The 12,462-nt window shown below is 45.6% G+C and overlaps 1 protein-coding gene across 1 annotated transcript in view; it reads right to left on the bottom strand.

The window, feature by feature from the left end:
* Positions 1-403: 403 nt before the first annotated feature.
* The window catches only part of ALDH1A2 (aldehyde dehydrogenase 1 family member A2), a 95,771-nt gene continuing 83,712 nt past the window's right edge, over positions 404-12,462 (bottom strand). Inside the window, exons 9-13 of the mRNA XM_022579608.2 lie at positions 12,222-12,406; positions 10,107-10,271; positions 9,266-9,423; positions 8,877-8,951; positions 404-2,276 (exon numbers count right to left, since the gene is read on the bottom strand). Coding sequence (XP_022435316.1) covers positions 2,204-2,276; positions 8,877-8,951; positions 9,266-9,423; positions 10,107-10,271; positions 12,222-12,406 — 656 coding nt within the window. The 3' untranslated portion in view covers positions 404-2,203. The remainder of the gene's footprint in view (positions 2,277-8,876; positions 8,952-9,265; positions 9,424-10,106; positions 10,272-12,221; positions 12,407-12,462) is intronic.

Genomic DNA, 12,462 nt, shown 5'->3' with positions numbered 1-12,462 from the left:
ACTTCGGTAAATAAAAATAAAGCTACCGATAGATGCCATTAGCAAATGTGAGCTCTCATCACGTGGTCCATGTTTGTGAGAACAGGCCTGAAGACTCCTCTACATGTTAGCTTTCACGGAGGCTCCTTTGGATGAAAATTGTCATTTCATATGTTTCATACATGGTTATACTTGTTTGCCACACAGAACTGTATGTATGCCTGGATTTTAAACAGTGTCAGAAATAAGGGTCTTGTTTACCTTACAGCAAGAATACCCTCCAAATTCTGCTCAGTAGCCAGAGGCAGCAACATACCTGAAAAGCCCAGCAGCTGAGAGAAGGACCTAGATGGACTCGGTATGACACAAAGACACTGATAAACACAGCCAAATGACCCCGAGGAGTACACAATATAAATGCTTTATTGCTAGCACAGAGGTTTCTTTTTTAAGTAAATTAAAAGAAATAAATCTTCATTTTCACATTCTATATTGCAGTTCAAAGGTAACTAGATGGTTAATGGATATGTTCACTGGGACACAGGCTATAGGAGGAGAGCATGACATTCACACGAAAGAACTCAGAAATGTGGCATCTCTCAAGGCATCTGGCCACTGTCCTTTGTCAATAACAGCAAGGAGAGGTTTCTTTAAAACATCATGAATAGTCAAGGGTTATAAATAGAAAACCGGTATGGTTAGAAAGCAGAAAACCGTTAAATACAGAAGGCTATATATGTGTTGCCCATATTTCATATATTCTAGGTTATGTTGGTACTTTTAAATAAATGATCTTCATCTAGGTTAGAGAACGAATTGGATTTGGCAGCTGGAAAGAGGGAAAAAGGAAAAGAAGCTGACACTGCCCATGTCAGAGATGGAGCCTTCAGTGGAAAGCAGAAGAGGAACGTGTGGCTGGAGGAAAGGGAGCCAGCCTGCTTCATGCTTCCCCCTTGGGAGGCCAAGAGCAAGAGTGGTGTGTGGACGAGCCACGGGCGTGACAAGTGGAGATCTGGTGCAGCGTGGCAGTTGTGGCACACCGGAACTCTACAAATGGAGAAGGAAACCTCTGAGCCTGGCCAGATTTTCCAAGGTTACTGCCAGTTGACCTAGGGCATGGGAAGCTGAAGTCACACCCACAGCACTGGGACTGGGAGGTGGCGTGCACCAGGGACAGGGATGGGGTGGGGGTGGGAGGCGGAAGAAGCTATAGATTCCAACTGCAGAGATAATTCATTTAGTATGAATTGTCAGCAGTACTGGAAATGGAATTATTTCTACAAGGCACCCAGCATTACCTTTTTCCAAATTCTCAAGCCTGCTCAGATCAGTTTTTGGTTGATTTTAAAGACAAGCTTTGGAAAAGATCAATCCATGAAAAACAACCCACCCCCTGACTTGTTCCAGAATACTCAAGAAGGAATTAAATGCACAGATGCACGCGCGCACAGATGTGTGCGCACACACACACACACATCCCTCTCTCTTACCCCCTCAAACCATGCAGTGATGAGCTCCGAGGCTGTGAACTACACATAATGATCGCTGGAGCTCCATCTCCTGATCTTTCACTCCTGTTATATATGGATGTAAGAAAGCCAGACTGGGTCAGGAATATCCCAAGTTCTTTCTCCTTAGGACATCTGCAGTGTACCAGCTCCTGGCATTTTCAGTCTGGTCTGGCTCTAACTAAAACCATTTCATGTTTTGCTTTGAAGAAATGGATGACATGAAATGGTAATTTGGCTGCAAAACCTTGGAAAATTGTTCCCGGCCCAAACATCTGCCCCAGATGAGCTCAGCTGAGATCTCCTTGGAGGAGCGGGAGGGGTGCGTGAGCAGGGAGAGCCTGGAAGGGGGAAATGAAGACAATGGAAAGGCTACCTTTGCTCACAAGCAAAGTCCTTTGTGACAGAAGGCATCAAATAATACAGCTCCCTCCCCCCAGAAAGAAATACTGGGTATGCCCCACAGCTACTCCTCGCGCCTTTATCCCACGTTCCCCAATGTTTGGTACTGTTAAGGTGATCCCTCACAGGGTGCCAAGAAACCACGCCCAACTGGCTTGCTTTCTTTACGCAGCGAATGGCCTGGCCTACCTGCTGTCATTTAAATCTTAAGTAAGGACTGAGTATCAAGTTTGGATTCCTGAGAGCTGGGCCCCACAGGGAAAGCAGAGGGGGAGAGTCGTGCAGGCTGGCCTTCACCTTCCTTCTTGGCCATCTTAAGAGTTCTTCTGGGGGATCTTTACTGTCACAGTCTTAACTTCGGAGTACTCTCGCAAACCAAATTCTCCCCTGAAAAACAGAAACGGGCTGTATCAGGTACCAGAGGCCTAGGCAGCTCAACATGGGCTTTCCTCTTCAAAAACCCTGTTCCAACCACTGGACGCCAGGATGTGCCTGTGCTCTAATGGCTCTCCTCGAGACCCAGTCCACTTTACCTGAAAGAAAACCACGAGGGTCCTCTTGGCTTGATGTTCTACATTCCTTCTCACTGGTCCTTCAGTTTAATAAGCGGCAACAATACCCAAAGGCCCACCACAGAAGAGTACAGATCACACGCAATGCCTTAAAGACAGAACCCTGAACAAATACCGTCTGCGGCCTCCACAGAGTCGGGGAAAGAGGAAATCAAAACCACGGACGGGAAAGGAATTGGGAAGTGTGAGTCAGCTGTCTCCCGAGACTTGCCCTCGGCCACTTCCCCTCCTGGCTCATGGCACCCTCTGGGGCCTTGATCAGGGATTTCTGTCATCAGGCAAATGAACGTTTATTGCACTGTTACTATGGGGCAGCACCGTGCTGGGCCGGGTGCAGGAGAAACCAGATAATCGGCCCCAGCCTCTGAAGGGCCTGTAGGTGGCCGGGCCTGAGAGGGGGGAGGGGAGCCAGGTCACCTGCCTCGGCGGCCCCAGGAGAAACAGCCCCTCCGACCACTGCCTGAAGGGTGCTGGCGCGTGGAAAAGCCTCACTGCTACGGTGCTCCTTTCCTTCACTTCTCTTCTCTCGTTCCTTCTTATTCCTACCTCTCTTTAATTGTCTTTCTTTCTTTTCTCGATTTCATTGTCACATCAAGCATGTTCTCTTAATTATTTTCTGCAAAATACTTGACATTTTCTTCTTCTTTTCTTTTCAAAGTCACTCCTCTGTGAAGCTTCTCCTCAAGTTCTCAGCAGAAGGAGTGCCCCTCCTGCTCTGTGTTCAGAGCACCTTGTACCCACCTCTACCACAGCCCTGTAATACCAGGAGGGAGGGCGGGGGTGCTCGAGCGTCTCTGTCTCCCCCACCGATCTGCATCTTCCTGATCTTGCTTTCTGTCCTCCCCCAAACCTAGCGTGCGGCCCACAGCATCAGGCTGAAAGAAAGCACTTGATAACTGTGGGAGCGAGGAAGGGGGGGCAGGCTTCTTCCTACCCCCTCTTCCCCAGTTCCACCCTGCTGACTGACCATCTCTGCCAGAAAAAAACATGAAAGAACGCTTAGAGATATATTTGAATAAGAAAGGATTAAGACAGGCCGTTTTTTAAAACAGTCTTATATAAAAGGTATAAAGTCACTGCAACTGGGCTTTACAGCAAAGACCCGCTGTAAAGGATTCATTCTGCTTCCCTGGCCCGACACAGAGCTGCCCTTGCTGTGCCAGCAGCTCCTCTGAGCACCAGGGCACCTGAGTGGTCGCGCCCCCCTCCTCCCCCACAGCCCCCAGAACATCAGCGACTCAGGCAGCATGCTGCTCTCTCCTCTGCACTGGCCATTCTGCTTGCAGGAATGGGAAGAATAAGCTTGGGATTGCCCCACTCAGAATGTGGCTCCCTCACCAGCTCTGTCCAGGCTGTCTCTTTATTACCAGCTCAGCTCTGGCTCTCGCTGGCCTTTCTCCTGCCCTTGGGCAACTGTGCATGTGTCTCTTCATCACGGACACCATCTGCCTCCTGTCTGAAGTGTGGCTACTCCCTTCTTGTTCCCTCGCTTGTGCACACACATGGGGCAGACCCTGAACCACTTTCCTCCCACTCAGATCTCTAACTAGGTTGTGAGAGATGTAAGAAAGTCTACAGAGCTAGAAACCTTGCTTTTGAGTGTGACTGCCGGATCCCAAATCTCTGGGTGCTCAAAGCAACGGAAAATTCTGCTGGACTGGAGGTGCTCCTCTCTCGGGTCCCAGGCGGCCATCTGCTGCATGGCCGGCACACAGCCTGCTCCGAGATGTTGGAGTGGACTCACATCTGCCGTGAAAGGAAAGACTGCCCATGGGCCCAGGCCTCAAGGAAAGCCAATGAGAGGTCTCAGGGCAGCGCGCGGAGCAGAACACTGAGGGTGGGGGTTGGCAGACAGGAGTGCCAACTCGGCTCTGCATGAAACTGGCTGTATGACTCCAGCTGACTCTCTCCCTCCTCTTGGCACCCGGTCGTCTCTCTGACATCAGTTCCTGAACCTTAATATACACATATCACCCATGAAGCTTGCTTAAACTGTAGGTTCCTGATCATCTCCCACCAAAGATTCTGTTCCAGTAGGTCTGGGGAGGAGCCCAAGAGACCATGAGATGGGTGGCTATTGGACCCACTCTTTGAGCAACACTGCTGTAAGGTCTCTGAATCCAATCCCTAACATGTGGATTCTTCAGCTATTTCGCCATCTCATTCTAGGGTCTTTCTCTCAAATCTACTAAAATTTTTCTCAGTTAAATTCTGTGGCACATAGTTCCATAGTTAAGGAAGAAGTCCACTACTGCACAAAAGGCAGACGTATTGTTATTGACATGCCCCTATCTCTTTGTATAGTCACCTTTCCAGCGGGGCCACGTGTCAGGGCACAGCACATTTAGAAGCCTGTATTCCTGCTTCTTGGCCAGACTAGGTTATATTCCCAAAGATGAACCAAACTCGGCATACGTAAAGGTAAGGTAAGACGTTAGATTTGGGTGTCTCTCAGCCAGCCATTTTAGGAAGTCACTCAGACTCACGCATAAAACAAATAGGGATTTCTGCTTAGGGTGTATAATTTCCCTGCCCTTTTCTTTGACTTACAGCAGCATTTCTCAGAGCAGCATCCCCAGACCACCTGCACGAGAATCATTCCAGAAGCTTGTTAAAAATCCAGGTCCTGGGCCCTAGCCCAGATCTACTAAATCAGAATCTCTGAGAGTGGATCGCCAGATAGGCAGGGTTAGAAAGCCCCTCTCCCAGCCTACAGGTGACTTTCTGTGCATACGCAATGCTGTGCACACACACACTGATTCAGAGCATCCGAACAACACTTCTCGTCTTCAAAGCGTGAGTCCTTAGTTTTTAAAATGCTGAGGTTCACAGCGTTCTTTCCATCCCCTAGGTTTGTGATACATATTTTATAGCTTGGACTCTATGATCCCTTGTCTCAGGAGAGCTTAAACGAGACGGAAAAGGATGGGAAGGCTGAAATAGATGGAATTAGCTGGACAAGCAGAACGGAGAGAAACTCAGCCCAAGTCTCTGACCCTGGGAATTAGAGGCCAGCTCATCAGATAACCTGTAGAGGGCAGCCCTCTCCACAGCTCTCTGTGGGGTAGCACTCGGGGGCTCCAACAGCCTTCCTTGGAGCTCATTTCCAGAAAATGCTACTTCCCTTCTCTGCTCCTCTTAGAGGTGGGCAAGGAGATGTCAGGGACCAAAGCTGCATGGAGCCTGCAGGCCATGAGATAAACAATTCTGTCCAACTGGAAGGCTAAGCAGAGTTTCCAGGACCGTATTAAATGAGAAGAAGAGTGGGGAACCAGGACAGGGCAGGTTCTTTTATCTGAAGCATTTCCTACCACTCCAGGTCATTTAAGGAAGAGAAAACATGTTTTGGGGGCAAACAGGAACAAAGACTCATATAATTTAGATAAGATGAAGTGAGTCTCATCAAAGAGCACTGTTTCCTGATTATTTTTTAACTGCACTGGGAAGGCCAAATCACTACTGTGCCCATGGGACGAGTCGAGAAAGGCCACTGTTCTGTGTGGTTCTGACACAGCCAAACTGTCTCTTGGACCTTCTTTCTAGGCGAGGGCGATATTTCTGACAGGAAGAGACTGCGCCTGAACAATGTCCCAAGCCCGAATCCTGGTAGGAGGCTTGCCTGTGATGAGAGTCCAGGGCTAGCCTGAGATGAGAAACCATCAACCAGCAATTAGTTATTTCAAGTGTATTTTATGCCCATGATACACCCTGTTAATGATCTGTAACAGTCAATGTGAGCAGCATTCCCAGAGCCGGCGATGGCCCCAACATTTCAGAGACTGGGAGAGCACAAACACAGGGGCAGGAAATGAAAGAAGTTGAATGCATCTTCAAAAGTGGAAGCAGAAAGTTAAGGCCATGTGCAAGTTAAGAAGAGATACTTAGAGTACATGAAGACTTTATAAAAGCTGAAGGAATACTAATAACTTAGCCAATAGGGTCCAGACTGGGTATGGGTTCTGGCTATAAAGCAAGTGGGAGGTACTGAAGGCCAGAAGCAAAGGTTCAAGCAAGAGCAGTTTCTCCCTTTCTTAATACATTTATTAAGAAAAAGAAGGACTGCCTACATAACAGTCATCTACTTGATCAATAATGATGATAGTAGCTCACATTTTCTGAAGGTTTGCCAGATACCTTGCTGGATGTTTGGCGTACATGATTCTAACATTTAATCCTAACAGCAACTCTGCAGGGTTAAGTACTATCTATAATTATTCCCATTTTATAGATGAGGAAACTGAGGCTCGGTGAGATTAAATAGCTTGTCCAAGGCTGCACAGGTGTTAAGCAGTAGAGCCAGGGTACATATCTGTGCAGTGTGATTCTAGAAACTCTGCTCTTAGCCTCAAAGCTATATCTACTTCATGGTTTAATGGCTCGGGACTAGAGATTACCAGCTATAGTATCTGAAGATGTAAATCCCCTGTGCTAGTCATGGGTTCACTGCACTTCCCCCCAAACACCATACTTATTTCTCCCACAATGCCTCTGCTAACTCTTCCCCCACTGCTATCCTGTTTTGCCCACCAACCATGAAAAACTATTCCTCTCTCCTCATCTACTCAAATGTTCCTCTCCTTTAAAGGCCAATTCAAATCCCTATAAAAGATCACACCTAATGGTTTCCTGGACTTCTCCAGCTCACAATGATCTCTATCACCCCTGCATTCCTCTACCACTCCACAGGCTTTTCTGGAATTCTTTTGATTCTTTCAATGTTGTATATTTCATTTATCCAACAAAATTTTAAGTAATTTAATGAGCTGCACCTTTCCCTACAGACCAAGCATCATGCTTTGCACAAACTATGTATGTGCTCAATACTTTTTAGCAGATTGATTGCGAACTAAGCATTTGTTCAAAAAAGTATGCATTCAGTAATGCCCGAGGGAACAGGCATGGAAGATGTTTCCTCTTATGAGTCACAGGATTTAGAAAACGTGGATCTAGCATGGATCTATCTCCTTTCCAAATGAGGGAAAATGAAAGTTTTTGGGGATGAGGGGAGATGTCAGCTCAGGAAGACCCTAGCTACCATTCATTCTCCGAAAGCAATTCTAAAAATCCATTCATATGTGAAGTTGCAAATGCAATCACTCTAGTTTTCCTCTGCCACAGTCCCATTTTTCAGGTCCTCAGCATCACAAGAGGGCAGCCCAGCTCTGATTCTGACCCGGAAGAGTCCTTATACCTGGTTCCCATGCTTCCTTGGCCAGACATCACGGAAACTAAGCCACTAAAATTTAGGTTCAAAGCTCAGATCTGCCACTTACTGGCTGTGAGACTTGGGCAAGCTACTTAACCACTCCAACCCTTAGTTCCTCATCTGAACCATCTGTAAGATAAAGATAAATGTATCTATCCCATAGAATCACTGTGAAAAGCAAGTAAGAAGGTAGAATAAAGCCATATGCAGAGCAGGCATTTAATTAATACCTATTATTGTTATTGCAAAATCCTTGTAAAGGGTCATCTTCCTGTGATCTCTGCCAAAACATCCTCTATACACCAAGAATGTTGGCCATAAGAACGTTGGTATCCCCTCAGCTCCCACAGTATGCCCTTTAAAAACCCTTTGAGATTGGGTTTAAAGCAACCTCTCCACTTGTATCTTCAGCAAGTCTCCTCCATGCATCCTGTGCCCTAGGCTCTGCAGCCCCAGACTCAAAGATCCTATAGGCACTGAGCAGGTGACAGTGAGTGAATTGGCTATGTGTAAAACTAACACAGCCAATATTCAGTTCCCAGAAGCAGGCATGATGGGGAATAGGGAAAACTGCAGAGCTCACAGCTGCAGCAATTTTGCTTTGGGGGAATGAAAATAAGCAAGAAATCTAGATTTTTATGGAAAGTCTCCCCATTTTGAATGTCAGGTAAAGGTTTTTAAATGTTATAAGGAAAAAAAGCCCAAAACATTTCTCTAAGCCAGATTTGTCCCTGGGTGGGCAGTTGGTGACGTCTGTTGTAAACATGCCAAACTCTGTTTTGTGTCTGGACTAGTCTGTATTTGCTATGCCTTCATGCCTTTGTTCTTGCTATTCCCTCTACCTGGAATGCCTGCTCCTAAGAAACTGAAGTGTTATTTCCTCTGTGAAGTCTTCTGTGACCTCATCAGGCAAAATTGATTGATTTTTCCTCTGTACTTAACAAGATACTTGACATACTTGCATAATAGCACCTATTACATGGAATTATTGGTACATGAATTTTTCTCCATTCCCACTTAAGGTAAGGGTATTATTGTGTTTTATTCATCTTTGTAATGTGTGCTTTGCTTATACATTTATGTTTTCAACCAAGTGTTTGTTTAGTGAATGGATGAGAGCAAGAGAATTCACTGATGCTGTGAGTGCCCCTCTATGCTGCTATTCGCAACCCTGTTTCTCTTCAGGCACCAGCAACTTTGGACACTTACATTTCTCTCCCATTTCCAGACATCTTGAATCCCCCAAAGGGACTCTGGGCATTTAAGGCATTGTAACAATTGATCCTGAAAGAAGAAAACATGGTACTGTTGGTGTGTATTCTGCTTACACAGAAACAATCCCACTGGCATGATATTTCTTTTATAAGTTCTATTTTTTAATTCCTTTTTCCCCACATGAAAATTTTATAATTTATAAGATTTACTTTGACTTCCTGATCTAGCCAATAGGAAGTATCCCTTCTCAGGGTGAAGTCTTCGGTCTCCCCCATCCTTCCAGAGCATATGCTTTTATTTCACGCAGGCTCTGGAGAATTACAAGCCCCCTCCCACCCTCGTGGAATGTGTTATGGCCAGAACGAGACTGACTCTGGTCTTACCAAACAGTCCCAGCTTGCATTGCAGAAGACACCGTGAGGGCCTTGTTGATGTCATTAGTAAAGACAGCTGCTACAAGTCCAAAGTCTGAGTTATTGGCTCTTTCAATAACTTCATCCATAGTCTTAAACCTCAAAATTTCCTGAACGGGGCCAAAGATCTGCAATAAAATAGGTTGACCCAACATGGTTGCTTCGCCATCCTTTCACCTGTTTTCTATGTTTCAAGGCAAGTTTATTCTGCCTTCATCATTTAAATGATGTTTAAGTTTAGCAGAACATAACTGTAAAAATATCCCAAACTTTCCCAGAATAAGATTACATAAGTCTACCCTTAGAGTTTAACTCCTCCGCTCCCCCACCCTGCCTGGCAACACTTGATTCCACAGTGTGTTCTAAAGCTGTGTTCTCCATGATCCCCCAGGCACTGCTCCAGAACTGAGAACTACCGCTCTGGAGAGGTGGCTGATCTGCAACTGGTCCTCTCCTGCAGAAGCGTGAGGATGCTTGGGTGCTTTCTATTTCCTGATTAACAGCCTAATGACCCATATTTGGGGGAACTGAACTGTTGACAATGTATCACTGAGACCATTGATTGGCTTTTATGATGGTTCTGTTGGCTAATAACAATTGAGATCATAAAGCACATCACCGGGCCTCTGTCTAGCTTGCTTGCCTCTTTGTCTAACTTCTTTCTTGAAACTGGGGATTTTCATAGCCATGTTTATTGCTACTGTACAATGTATATAAAATACAAAGAACTAAACCTCTAATATTGTCTACTAGAAATGCCCTGGAAACCATCCCAAGGAAGATGTGGCTGCTGTTAAAATCTATGTGATACCTCCTCCTTGGCGATCCGCATGTCGTCAGTGACGTTGGAAAACACCGTGGGCTCGATGAAAAACCCCTTTCGGCCCAGCCCTTTGCCTCCACACTCCAGCTTGGCGCCTTCGGCCACACCACTCTGGATGAGTTCCAGGATCCTGTTGTACTGTTTCTTATCAATCTACAGAAGAAAGTGCCTGATGACTCCAAGTAAAATCTTCTATGAAAATGGAAATAAGCATGTGCTCAAGAATCTCTCTCATTTGTGATTTTTGGCCAAAGCTTCATTATACCTAGTCAAATCATATGGAACTGCTGTTAATTAACCATTTTGGACCTATGAAAAAGGGTAATTTTGTATGGTTCAACCTAATACATCAAGAATTCCAGTGAATGCACTGCTCTGATGATACTGACAAGTCATAAGTACCAGTTCAAGATTTAAGCAATATTTCTAAATGATGGAGATACTGGCTAATTGATTATTCACTGTTTACATAAGTAAAAATTAACCTTATAAACAAATGAATATTGGGGTATATTTTTATGGAACTACTGTTATACCATCAGAGGAAAGGATTAAGTTTAAAGAGTGAGAGCTAGCGTCCTAGTCCATAAAATAAGGTCATTCTCGCCCCCCGCAAGCCCCCAAGTTATAGACTTATCACTCAATTATTATGGTAAATAAAAAAGAAACCTACATTCACCTGAGTTTGAATTGCTGTTACAACTTCAGTCTTCTCTCAAATGGTCCCAAAACTAAGGAGATATTGCTTCTTAACAGGAAAACCCATGCTCTAGTGATCCTGATGAGATCTGGTCTACGTATTCCTTTAAAAATTCTCAGTTCAAAACCAGAGTTCTAACTGGAAATATACCTTGATGACCATGGAGAACCTGCAGAGCTCAAGAGTGCAGCCAGCAGGGACCTTTGTGGCCCTCCTCATCCACCACAGTGCATGAAGCATTCAGAGTAAGAGAGAACCATATGGCAGAAGAGAGAGCAGACAGCTCTCCATTCCCTACACAATTACAAACTGCATGTGGTCATCCCAGAATAGGTCAGGTTGGTGGAGACAATCCTTGGCAGCTGGTAAAAGTATAAATGGGTTTCTGGGAATGAGAGATACCTGCCCTCCTTGACTGTGGCACTTGTGGGGATGTCTTGACTCCAGCAGTTAAGGACTGGGACTGGGTTCTAGTCAAGATCCATCTTGCCATGCCTGGGTCCTTTTTTGGAGCTGGGAGACTCCAACCTACCCCCAAAGTTCAAGATATCCTTAAGGCAATCCTAATCTCTTGGCTTTTCAAGGATAAAATTTAGAAACAGAAAGAGAAGCACAAGATGTAAGCAAGCAATGCCTCACTGGCTACATTTCCAGCCATGAAGACAGATGAGGAAGAAGAGTAAGGAGTCAGCAGAAGAAGGAAGATGATGCTTTGTCGGGTTCCACCAGAGTGTCTGGTTTCTGTGTTCATAAGAGATTAAGTAAAGAAAGGGCATGTCCAGGACATGGAAGCAACCTAAGTGTCCATCGACAGATGAATGGATAAAGAAGATGTGGCACATATACACAATGGAATATTACTCAGACATAAAAAGAAACGAAATTGAGTTATTTGTAGTGAGGTGGATGGACCTAGAGTCCATCATACAGAGTGAAGTAAGTCAGAAAGAGAAAAACAAATACCGTATGCTAACACATATATATGGAATCTAAAAAAAAAAAAAAAAAAAAGGTTCTGAAGAACCTAGGGGCAGGACAGGAATAAAGTCGCAGACGTAGAGAATGGACTTGAGGACACGGGGAGGGGGAAGGGTAAGCTGGGACGAAGTGAGAGAGTGGCACGGACATATATACGCTACCAAACGTAAGGTAGATAGCTAGTGGGAAGCAGCCGCATAGCACAGGGAGATCAGCTCAGTGCTTTGTGACCACCTAGAGGGGTGGGATAGGGAAGGTGGGAGGGAGGGAGAGACAAGAGGGAGGAGATATGGGGACATATGTATATGTATAGCCGATTCACTTTGTTATACAGCAGAAACTAACACACCATTGTAAAGCAATGATACTCCAATAAAGATGTTTAAAAAATAAAAAAAGAACGGGCATGTCTGTGATTTCTCTACCTGGGGTCCCTGCTCGGTGGTGGGGTCAAAGGGGCTGCCCACTATGCGCCTCTTAGCCCGCTCCACGCTTCTTCTCACAAACTCTTCATAGATGGGCTCCTCCACAAAGATGCGAGATCCTGCAGTGCAGCACTGGCCTTGGTTGAAGAACACACCCTGGTGAGCCTGCTCCACGGCATAGTCCACTACAAGAGGAAATAGCCATGCTCTCAACACTGCTTTGCCTGCCGAGGGGCCTAAG

This window comes from Delphinapterus leucas, chromosome 2 (genome assembly GCF_059928025.1).
Source record: "Delphinapterus leucas isolate spDelLeu-1000000601 "Yukka" chromosome 2, BTC_Dleu_Yukka2, whole genome shotgun sequence".
Lineage (NCBI taxonomy): Eukaryota > Metazoa > Chordata > Mammalia > Artiodactyla > Monodontidae > Delphinapterus > Delphinapterus leucas.
Note: the sequence above shows the minus strand (reverse complement) of the source record. Positions and strands in the feature narration are given on the sequence as shown.